The following is a 12,457-nucleotide window of genomic DNA, read 5'->3' on the forward strand; positions in this document are numbered from 1 at the left end:
TGCGTGAGTTTAAAATCCTATCGAAACTTTTTTAGCTCTTAAGCATAAATAAAACAAATAATGACACAAATATGAAATCTTTCTAGTTTGATAAATCTTTTTTTTTTTTTTCCTGGTCAAGTGAAATAGTGGGAGTGGATAGTTTAATAAATCTTAAAAAGCTAAAAAAAAAAATCTTTGAATTATGTTTGTGTTGATGAATTTGTTAAGGGATGATTAGTAAGAATCTTATTCGAAACGTTCTTCTCCCAGCCTTGAAGTCTGCCTGAGGTTAAACTAATCAAGATGCTTAGTGGAACACTGTGATGACATCTCCTCTGGCTCAGAGAGTGTGTTTTGTTCTTTCCCCCTCAGTTGGTAACTATAGTAGCTAAAAGGAGAGGCACAGTATAGTAAGACATTTAACTAAACCAAATGAGCTTCATTCTTTTAAGATGGACACCCAGACAAAGGCAAATGAGCTTTGCTGTGTGCTACTTTTGCTTCTTACTGTAAATGCTGACATCGCTGATTGGAAACTTTCACAAGAAAGGCAGAGCTTGCACGTAGCTTACCAGCAGCACTACAGGAATCCGAGAGGCACAATGTAGTCCCCGACTTACACAAGTCGCAGAAGGAGTAAGCTAATCCTAGGAATTGTGCAGTGGGCTGCTTTTTAGAGCCTGTGGTCAGTGGCCTTTAAAGGGTCAGATGATTTCCAGTAATATTACCTATTTTGGTGCTAAATAGAAAATACTAGAGGACTGCTCGCTGCAGGAAACAGCACACACTCAGTGGGAATTTGGTTCAAAGTTCTAATAAAAATAGAATGTTTTTGTGACCAAGAGGGCTGCGAAATAGGCACATTAAAAATTCTTAGACCCTGTTATTTTGAAGCTGAAAATTTTTCAAAATTAGTCAAAAAGAGATAAAACAAGACTGGGAAGAGCAGCAATGGAAGGAGTAGGAGTAGGAGCTGATGAGTCAAAACATTTGTACAGAATGTGAAGCACCAGGGAGTCTTCATCTATAATATAAAACTCGATTCTGTGGTCTCAGAAATTAAGGAATTGTTAAGCCTAGGATATGCACAGATCCATTTGTTCTAAGCATGAACTCTGGATAATACCTCTTAAGTAAACAGCATTTCTATCAGGAGCTTGGTGTTCTTGTTCAAGCTATTGGTTACATGGCATCCTCCTTCTTGTCCCCTTTTTTGAACAGAAATAGAATGCTGTACTATTTAGTGAAAAGACCAATGCTCAGAAAAATTGATAGGAAGGAAAATACATTTGGAAAATGGCTTATACCAAACAGCCAGCACTATAGCATAGTCACTGCAAAAGTAAGTAAAACACAAGTTGAAGTTTAGAAGGTCAGTCAGAGTGGACTGGAATCCTAGCTCAGAGCATATCCACACATAGAAAATTAGCTTCCTGATTTTTTATGAACACAGAAAAACAAATTTAAATAAATAGTTCCAAAATACCTAGATTATTTTAGAGAAAACAATAAACTGTTATTGTTAGCTTATCTTGAAGTAACCTTCAAATAAAAATTTTCACAACCACCACCATGTTTTAGAAGTTTTTGATTATAATGTTGGCTTAGGAAGCCTAGATGCCTTACTGACAAAAATAGGCATATTTGAAAGTATGATCACCTCTAGTCCACACAGGCATCATGAATTTAAAAAATGGCATTTAGGTCCCAAGTCCAGTTTGTAACTCTTCGAATTTTTCCCTTGGAAGCACACAGTTGTATTTTGTCCCCTTTCATAATCGACCACCTAGAGAAAAGCAAGTTGTAAAACTATCTGCCCTCCTGTTGGAGGAAATATATTAAAGAGAAGAGGTGGAGGAAAATTTCCAACAATAGTCATATTTATCTTTCTTTATCTATAGTTTCTTTTAAACATTTTTAGAACAGTAACAGATAGTTATAGGCATAAACTTAAATAAGATTTCTTCAAATTTCTGAAATATACGCATATGACCTCAAAATACTGTACATATCACCCACCATTCAGGAAGAAATTGAAGTTAAAAGACTTCTTTGGATGCTTTTAAGTAAATGATAAAGAAAAGGAACTGAACTAAAGACAGATTCTGAAAAAAAATATTAACTAAATCAAGTACACAGTTTGACTCTGTTTCCTTGAAAAGCAACCAAAGCAGTTAGCCCAGGTTTGAGTATACAGAAAGGGTCATGCAGTGAGTTGCAGGGGGCATGCTTTCTTTTTATAGTTCAAATGCAGGGAATCTGGCTTTTGTGGGGACTAGCAGGTCAGCCAGGAAATATATTGTTCCAGCCATTCCTGAAGAAAGAGAAAGAAGCAAAAGTTATCATACCAAATGACTCCATTTTATAGGATGGCTCCATTTTTTTTATTATCAACGCTACAATATTAATGGCAATGATTTAAATGAAGGGGAATCTGTCTGTATTTAATACATTGCAGTTCACCATTAGAGGAGATCACTAGTGAGGTGCTCAGCCTTTATTTCAATGTGCAAGATGGGAGAGAGAATGGAGCCACACAAATTCAAGTCATAGCCCTGCCATTTACCATATGTGAGCTCCTTCACCATGGCACCGTGGGCCACTTACCTGCCTGAGCCTCGGTTTCTTCATCTGTTACATGAGGGTAGTAATGCCTGTATGTTACTGCTGAAATGATTTATGACAGCATCGGCAAAATGCCTAGCATGTGCCCGGCCTCATAAACGGGAGTCACTATTATGACCATCAGTATCAGGTATGTGTGCTAATAATGATTTTTAATATTGATTTGTCATGTTAGGAAATAAGTAGCTTAAGAAATGACTATAAATTTAATTTTAATTTTTTGATAAAACTCAAATTCAAATACATTAATTATCAAGCAGAGAAGTAGATGCTGATATTATAAGGCAAATAAGTGTGAAAAATACCTTCAAAGAGGGAGAAGGGGGTATCCGGTGTTCTGCATCCGTGTTCTCCATACTCTAAGCACCATTCAGCAAACTGAAAATGAGGTCAAGTTAAATTATTATAGTGATTTCTTTTGGAGACTCCCAAAAGTTAACAGAGGTTGTCTCTACAGATTACTCTGAAAAGTCAAAAACTACCTTCAAGTCAGAGAAAAGGGATTAATGTAGAGAAATGGATGGTCTGAAAGAGAATATGCTGCACGGGAGGAATTTAATGAGCTGTCTGAGCCACATATCTCCAAAGCTTTTAAAGAAGAAAGGAACAAAATCCCCCTACATCTTTCTTTTTTTCTCCCATAAATGCTATTAAGAAGAATTACGTCCCTTTAAAATAATGCTAATTTAACTGAAAGGACGAGCTGCCATCTATTATTGGGCGGTTCTGACGCGTACCTTACAGGCCCTATACAGGTACTTCATGTCCTGCGTGAGGTTGTAGAGGTTCAGGAAGGCGTAGGCGTTCCCCGCAGCGCCGTGGCACAGCCCATATCCCTTCTTCAGCAGCCCATACTGCCAGATCACATCAGCACACTGATAGGCATCCAAGAGATACTTTTCCTCTTTGAACACCTACAGCGTCAAAGGACATGAATTTCATTACATGGGAAATAAAAGAAAGTTCTATTGACATTCCTTCCCGATAGGTAAGCAGGAGTGATAGGGGATGGGAAGAGAGTGAGGTGGCTTGACAAGAAAGGGAAAAAGAGATTTAGTGACAGAGAGATGTGTTATATTGGTAATGACAAATTACTAAAATTGACTAGCTTTGCTTTTTTATTTATTATTATTATTATTATTCTTTCTTAGAGATGAGGTTTCACTATGTTGCCCAGGCTGGTCTCAAACTCCTGGATTCAAGTGATCCTCCCACCTCAGCCTTGCTAGTAGCTGGGACTATAGGCACGTATCCTGTGCCTGGCTAGTTTTGCTTTTTTTTTTTTTTTTTTAATAATTGGGCATGACCTTGTATGTACAGTCTTAAGTTTTATGTGCATGTTTGGTTTGTGTATGTGGGTATTGTTGATGAAGCAGCTTACTGTTATCATCAGTGACTTCCTGAGGAACATATGCTACATTCTTTGGTAACTATGATACCCTTCACCATTAGAAAGTTTCTTTACATACTGGAGAAAAAACTGTTATTTATTAATATGCAAATTGACTATAAAACACTAGAACTTCAGAAAAACAGATAGACCTTTACAATTTTTTGCTGCCTCCCATATCTTGATCAAAGACTTGAAAAATATTCTGAGTAAATATGTTTACTATCTCATTGCATCCTAGGTGCCCAAAAATAGAATAAGGCAGTTTTAAAAGTTTTGCCTTTATATCTACCTTCTGAAATGCAGAATTTATTTTACCAAAAGCTTATTTAGTTATGATCTGCCAGTGCCCATTTACAGTCTGTAGATTTGTAATTTGTTGATGTGGCACCACAGATATCTCTTAGTTTATTTCTGTTTTGTTTTTTTTCCTCAATTAAAAACCTTTTATTCCTTGATTGCAGCTCTGTTACAGCATGCTTTTTAGGAGTAATATTTATATTTTTTTTATTGTGGCAAAATATATGTAATATAAAGTTACAATTTTAACCATACAATTCAGTGGTACTAATTACATTACAATGTTGTAAACCATCATCACTATTTGCAAGATTTTTTCATCATCCCAAACAGAAACTCTGTACCCACTAAGCAATAACTCTCTATCTTCTCTTTCCCCCAGACTCCGGTAATCTCTGTCCTACTTTCTGTCTCTCTATATTTGCTTGCTGCTTATCTATCTATCTACCTACCTACCTATTTGCCTATTTTAAATATCTCATATTAACCACACATCATATAAGTGGAATTATATAGTATTAGGCCTTCTGTGACTGGCTTATTTCCCTTAGCATAATGTTTTCAAGGTTTGTCCACATTGGTGTGTGTATTAGAATTTCATTCTTTTTTATGGCTGAATAATATTCCATTGCATGTATATACCACATTTTCTCTATCAATTCATTTCTTGATGGACAATTAGATTATTTTTACCTTTTGGCTACTGTAAATAATGCTGCTATGAACACTGGTATACAGTATGTATTTGAATCCTTGTTTTCAGTTCTTTTGGATAAATACCTAGGAGTGGAATTGCTGGATCATAAATAAACATAATTATATGTTTAATTTTTTTGAGGAAATACCAAACTATTTTCCACAACAGTTGTACCATCTTACATTCCCACCAGCAATGCATGAGGGTTTTTCCTGTTTTTAATTGAGCTGTTGGGATACTTATCTTGGCTCTGCCACTGACACTATAATCTTGGCTATTCTACCTGTCAGTGAAGCAGTCTCTCATTCTGTGAAATAATGTCTGCTTCATATGGTACACACAGACTGTGAGAATGAATTATAGTCCATTTAGCAAAGTGTTCTTAGGTCTGACAAGAGATTTATTTATTGCTCCTTTATGGATTATGATAAGGCTAATATTAAATTATAAAAGTTTTTTATGTTTTCTAATTAATTTAAAATTGAAAAAATACACAGTACCTTATAGGCCTGAGTGAGCATGTAGATGACCCCCGGGGCACCATGACACCAGTGGACAAGCAGATCTCGATTATCATCCACACATGGAGGATAATTGCCAGAAGGGAATTTCAGCTGGCAGACGTAGTCTACACTGGGCTTGACCAAATTATGTAACTTCACTTGGCTCACTTGAAGGCTGGGCTACAAATGAGAAGGGGAATTATTAGTTTTGCTGAAGCAAACAGACCTTCCTAAGCCTCAGAATGAGTTTTAACCCAGAAAAAAAGCATGACCGAAAGGAACTGAAAGGTCATTAAAAGGTTTGGATTTTATCCAATTTTTTCAACTATTGGATGCTTTTATTTCATTTAAATTTTTTTTCTCTAATCCCAGCACAGATTATGGATGCTTTTATTATAATCTTTTGTGATTTCATTTTAATATTTTAAATAATGGAACAAAGTGAAACAGGGCTATCCGTTAACTCTTGGGGCCTTCTGTATTATTTTTAAATATTTGGTATTATCTACATACATACAAGTAATTTTCCCAAGTCGAAGCTTGAGAATGTGAGTGTAAGAGGTTTCCTAAGGTTTCAATACATAAAGCATGCCTTAAAAGACACAAAGAAATGCACAAGACAAACCACACATGACTTTTGTAATTACATTTAGAGAAGTAGTAGGTGATATTTCCAATAGAAGAGGACACTGACATGTTAGGAGACCTGGAATCTAGACCCGGAACTACAGCATGATTCTAGATCAAGTTTTTCTGCAGAAGACTTGCAACTGATCTAAATGCAAGATTATTTTGATGTAAGAATGTCCAGATTTATAGGACCCACTGTCATAGAGCATATGAACTGCCTTTTTTTTTTTTTTGAGACAGAGTCTCACTCTGTTGCCCGGGCTAGAGTGAGTGCCTTGGCATTAGCCTAGCTCACAGCAACCTCAAACTCCTGGGCTCAAGCGATCCTTCTGCCTCAGCCTCCCGAGTAGCTGGGACTACAGGCATGCGCCACCATGCCCGGCTAATTTTTTCTATATATATTTTTAGCTGTCCAATTAATTTCTTTCTATTTTTGGTAGAGACGGGGTCTCGCTCTTGCTCAGGCTGGTTTCGAACTCCTGAGCTCAAACAATCTGCCTGCCTCGGCCTCCCAGAGAGCTAGGATTACAGGCGTGAGCCACCGCGCCCGGCCATGAGCTGCCATTTTTGATACCATTTTTTAAGTTTCTCCTTTTGGTCCTGTTTTTAATCAATGACTGCTCACTTCTTTACACAACAAATTCAAAGTTGTTGTTTTGCCAGGCAGGGGGTGGGGCATGTGGGGGTGAGGGGTGGGCAGTGGTGTGAAGCACGTGCTGGTGGGATTGAAGTGATATTGGTGATACGGCTTTCACAAGATTCTGAAAGTGCACTGAGTTCTTTATGGGATGTACAGATTCCACTTTACACAAAGAATAGTGTTCAAGCTCGGTTTAAAGTGTTAGAGTAGAATGAACGTATTCTCCTCAAACTTGCAGGAATTATCCAACATGGCCTAAAAATAATGTTTTATTTTATGTTGATACATAGGAAACTATTAGAATGCACTTCTGGGATTTAAAATTAAATCATTTCAAATAGATAATAACCTGCAAATGGAAAAATCAATACTTGGGTTTTCAGATTTCTTATTACAGCTAACAAAAGGAGGCAGAGTATGTCTCCTGATTATTTGTTTCAATGGAAGGTCAAGGAGGCTGTCTGGTCACTGACATTTAAGATTCTAACTCACCTTGAAACTTCAAAAGACACTTTCCCTGAGAACTTCTAAGAATCTATATTTACCACTAGAAATAGAGAGCCATTGAAGGAATGTGCCAGAAAAATAAAGAAATTTAAGTTTAAATTGTTAAAAACTCTAATTATAAAACTTCTAATTGAGAAGTACAGAGTAAATAAAACAGTTGGTCTCTGATTGCCACTAACACTCAAAGTGTGACTTTGCATTCCAAAGCAATAATAACCTTGAGTTTTTCAGCTTTGTTGTCCTTGTTTAGTTTCAGGGAGAGGGGAAGTCTGACATTCATTTTGTATTATTAGAGCCAGCTACTCAACCAGCTGGTAGGGTGTTTATCCAAGCACTCATGCTGAACGTATTAATAAAACACTTTTCTTTATGCCACACTGTGCTTTGGGAAGGTGGGGGGTACCTCTGCTACTGTTAAAAATCAATTTTCTTTTTCATGAATTCTTATTCACAAGTGCTAATTTCTCCTTAAGAAATGCTTAATATGTCCCCCAAAATAATGCTCTCATGAGAAGTCCTCTTCTGACCCCCTCTCCCAAGTCATGTTTGCTGCAGAAAATTCTATTTGTCTTTAGTTTATTTGACTTTGGTTGATGTGCCCCAATAGTATTAGATCCTAAGAACTGTTGAATATTCAGCTATTTCTCAGGTAAGTTACACAATCCATTGAACAGTCACCTCAGTTTTCCTCTCTAAGTAAGATTTAGGCAACATGTGCTCATTTGTTTTTTATTGAGTTTGTTTTTATTCCTGGAATTTCTTTCTATAGGTTATGCCTTTTAATGTGGAATAATATTCTTAATATAAGGAATTTGCTGAAAAAGACAAAGGCAGAAGGCACTTCATACAGAATTATAGGTCAAAATACTTTAGCCTGCACCAGGGGCACTAGGTAGGTAAGTATGGTAACCTACAAATCAAATGTCATCTCAAAACACAGGGCTTTTTACATATATATACTTTAAAATCCACCTTGGCAACATTTTCTATGTTTACCTAGGTTGAGCAGTTACAAGGAGACTGATGCAGTGGTACAGAATGATAAAATAGAACTAGAACATCTCTTTTCTCACGTAAGATAGAACATCGGTCAGGAAGCACATTATAAAGTCTCACCTTAATCACCCCTTACCTGCATCAGGTAGTAATAAATTCCTGCCAGGCCATGAGCAGCCCCCACATAATATTCCTGGTACCATTCATACATCAGTGGAGTCTTTGCTGTGAAGTTTCTCTTTCTAGCTAGGTTTTCTCCAGAGGTTAAAACTGTTTCACAAATCTATAGGGAGAAAGCAGACCAAAATGACAAGATAATTAGAATAAAAGCCTTTCTAGTGGAGGTAAAGAATTTTGTGCTAAGAGATACCGGGCAACATGGCAAGTTAGACATCATCTTTTGGCCAGGGAAGGTCACGTTTTAATTCTGCATCAGGTAAGTGGGTGCAACTATATTCTGTCTAAAAGAGGGAAGGATGGAGGATCTTGAACTCTTTGCACTACAGCTTATAACAATGCACCAGTCAAAAGAAAGCACAAACTCCTCTAGGTACAAAAGGAGATATCAGTATTTGGGAGGTGAAATCTGGCCCTAATCTTCTGAAAAGAGATTCTTCTGTTCCACTTCAAATGGGGCAGGCTGGGCTTCTGACTCTGAGTCAGAAGTGTTTCCAGCAGCATTCAGTGTGAAGCTGTTGGTTCTCTGATCGTACCTGACCTTTAGCAGTCAAGATCCACCTTCTTCCTACTTGGGATGTACTAACTTGAGAGACAAAAACAATAGTTTAGGCAGAGAGTAGAGTAAGTAAGTGGGATCCTAAAAAGCATAAAAATGTGGTACCTGCTGGATGTGGCTTTGAGGAATCTTTTCCACTCCAAAGTTCTTATTGACAAAAAGAAGAGCAGAGATGTAGCCCATTCGTCCATAGAGCATTTCATTTGGGGCACGGGGATCAATCTTATTTAGGTGAATTAGTCTAGGAATAAAAATACATGCCCAAAATAATTTTCAAGGAATCAGGTATTGGTATATATCTAAAAACGGTACATTTAAAAAATGCACATACACACAGGATATTATATACACATAAAATATATATAGGATAGTCAAAGTTCAAAGATCAGCCTTCAACTAAATTTCTTTCCTTCAGTTCACAGTGGAACTGATAAACAAAAAATTCATAGAATGAAAGAATACAAATGGATGGCTGAGGCTGTCTGAAACCTCCCTAGCTCTTCATGAAGGCATGCCCTAAAACTAGTACCTTAACATTTGGGGTCAGAGAAGCCAAGAACTGCTGGCTAGTATAGCATTTAGCCTGGAACAAGGACTGAAGCAACGCTCGAAAGGCCCTCTATTTCCATAAAATGAAAAAGTTGCTGCACCCCAGTTATCTCCTTCCTTAGTTTATTTCTCAATGTGTCACCAGGCCTCCTTGAAGAGTATAGAGCAGCCTGATGGACCATAATTGATAATACATGCAAATGGCACATAGGTATGTCAGTCTCCCTGTCTCCCAGTCCTCTAGTTCTTCCTCAAAACCACCATTACCAACTTTTGTATATTCCTAGAATTATTTCATGTACCCATAAGCATAAATATATTTATAAATATAAATATGTTAGTCTAAAGCTGTCTATTTAACAATACATTTGACAACCATTCCATATCAGCATGGAGTAATTTCATTCTTCACAATAGTTACATAGTATTCCCATTAAATGGATATTTTATAATATATTAGGTCCCTATTGATAGGCTCAGTTTTGCTTCTCAGAAAAAGTTATTTTTGGTGCTGGTTCCAAGTAAGATGTAATAAATACACTCCATACTCTGCCTCTCCCATGAAAGTAGCTCCAAAACCTGGACAGAACATATGAAGCAGGTATTTGAGGACTCTGAAAAGTAAATAGTAATAGGCAGAAAGGGGAAGAAGACCAGAATTTGAAGTATCTCCAAACCAGTGGTGAGTTTGCCACTTTTTCCCCTCTGGTATTCCCCTAGCCTGAACTTAGTCAGCCCAAAACCTGAAAGTGGACACCAGGGGGCAGACAGAGCCCCAGAAGAAGGCCATTAGTGCTGTCTCAAGGAAGAACAGGAAAGAGAACTCTAATATAAGAGACAGTGAGTAACCCCCCCATTTTTCTTTATTTTCCTTTTTCTTTTCCTCTGTTCCCTTGTTCCCCAGGCCACAAGGAATCTCATGCTGGCAGCAGAGGTAAGGCAAGGGAAGTCCCCAGGATCCTAAACTCCGAGGAGGGCAACTTTCCTCGAAGACTGGAGGAACTGTGGTCCCACGAGAGGTGAACCCCATCGCTTCACCTCTCGTATCTTCCCCATCGCCTGGCCCCAGAGGCAGGCACAGTACATGACAGACCAGGGTAACCAAAGCCCCAGCTTTCTTGCCAGAGGACCAAAATCGGAAGCTCCAGGGAACCAGAGAGTAGGGGGAGATCACAGAGGAAGATAAGCTTAGGGAAGTAACCCTATTTGATAGCTTGAACTTTGAGAATGAACCTTTTTTTCCTTTTTGGGTGGGGGAACAGCAAATGATAGGTAGGAAAAATGCTCTTGCTATTTTAGATTTTTTTATCACATGAAATTTTGAAAGCGCACCTCAAATGTCCCTAACTTAACCTATAAATTCAATACAATTTAAATTAAAATATTTTAATTTTTGGTGAAACTTGACAAAATGTTATTAGTATACAGAGCCAGGAAATTTCTAGAAGAGCATAGCATTAGTTCTCTTATGACACTAACCACACTATTGAATCTATTCTTAAAATTTTTCATCTATGAAATGAATAGTCCCTGCCAATTTAAAAATTCTCTCATTTGTTGCTTGTATGGAAATTTACTTTTAAAGTAGATAAGTCTAAACAGTGTGCTGGGCCTGTGTATGTATATTATCTAAATTTAGTCTATACACTAGGGATGGTTAATTGTATTTGAAGTATTGAAAATCAGCCCTCCTCCCAGGGGTGAGATATTTGAAGTACTCTAATCAGGAATCAACATTCAGAGGTGTTCAGCACTTCAAATACAGTGACTATTAAAATCTACACCAGAGAATTTGTTATTATTAAGGAATGATAGAAAATGGCTTTTTATTGGTGAAGTGAGAGGCAAAGATGGGTCAGAGGGGCCTGGGTGGGGAACCTGCGGCCTTGGGGCCATATGTGGTCTTCTAGATCCTTTATTGCAGCCTTTTGACTGAATCCAAATTTTATAGAACAAATCCTTTTAATAAAGGGATTTGTTCTGTGAAGTTTGGATTCTGCATTTGGGGATCTGGAGGGCCACATTGTAGCCTTGAGGCAGCAGGTTCTAAGAATGGCTTGAGGGCAGTGTAGCTTTCTCTGAGCTACAAGAACATGGCAGGAGACTGTTTATTTGTATCTATGTATATCTTCTTCCTAATAAATATTTGCACATTTGGCAGAATTGGGCAACCGCTTGTGCTTTCATTTTAACATACTCAGTGGCAAGGATATAACAGAGGGGGTATACAGCTCCTACCGCTAATCTCTGGAGGCCACTAATATTTACAAACACCAAACCAACCAACCAATCCACCCACCCACCCAAATAAAACCCAAGCAAACAAAAACCTGACAATTGTTACCATCAGGCTGTACACCAAAAGATCTAGTGAAAAAAAGGCCCTAGGTATGTAGAAAGGATACATATGAAAGAGAAAATAATCTTCCTCTCCCATCCCCCTCCCCACCACTTCCAAAGCCTTGTGGTGAGGGGAGGCGAACACTTAACATTTAAAATGAAGAGGGCAGCATTAAATGATTTTTTAATGGTTAAAATTAGTTGATAGTTATGAAACAAAGACTGAAGAAAAGCTATGAAAGAGTCTTTAAGGGAACTTACTCCCCACTAGGAAAGAAGGGTTTGAAAAGCAAGGCTAGCTACAGTTACCCAAAAAGTTAAACCTTTTCATATTATGAAAATTTTTCATTAAATTGATATGCAAATGTTGGCTCATATACTTTTTTAGTCTACAAATATAGGCAATAAACTCACAGTAGAACAGTGGTTATCTTAGGAATATGGTCACCGTGGTCAGAGGTTTCTTTCCATTTTCTAGTAATAACTTATTTTACCTTTTAAAAACATCAACAGGGCTATCTGGGTGGTAGAATTATGGGCCATTTTGTTTTCTACTTCAATA

At 37.5% G+C, this 12,457-nt stretch overlaps 1 protein-coding gene across 1 annotated transcript in view; it reads right to left on the bottom strand.

The window, feature by feature from the left end:
- Positions 1 to 347: 347 nt before the first annotated feature.
- LANCL1 (LanC lantibiotic synthetase component C-like 1 (bacterial)) overlaps positions 348 to 12,457 on the bottom strand; it is a 38,610-nt gene continuing 26,500 nt past the window's right edge. The window contains exons 5-10 of the mRNA XM_012661236.1: positions 9,112 to 9,247; positions 8,407 to 8,553; positions 5,495 to 5,677; positions 3,345 to 3,521; positions 2,913 to 2,985; positions 348 to 2,296 (exon numbers count right to left, since the gene is read on the bottom strand). Of these exons, the coding sequence (XP_012516690.1) occupies positions 2,220 to 2,296; positions 2,913 to 2,985; positions 3,345 to 3,521; positions 5,495 to 5,677; positions 8,407 to 8,553; positions 9,112 to 9,247 (793 nt within the window). The 3' untranslated portion in view covers positions 348 to 2,219. The remainder of the gene's footprint in view (positions 2,297 to 2,912; positions 2,986 to 3,344; positions 3,522 to 5,494; positions 5,678 to 8,406; positions 8,554 to 9,111; positions 9,248 to 12,457) is intronic.

Source organism: Propithecus coquereli, unplaced genomic scaffold (assembly GCF_000956105.1).
Source record: "Propithecus coquereli isolate 6110/MARCELLA unplaced genomic scaffold, Pcoq_1.0 Scaffold70, whole genome shotgun sequence".
Taxonomy (NCBI): Eukaryota; Metazoa; Chordata; class Mammalia; order Primates; family Indriidae; genus Propithecus; species Propithecus coquereli.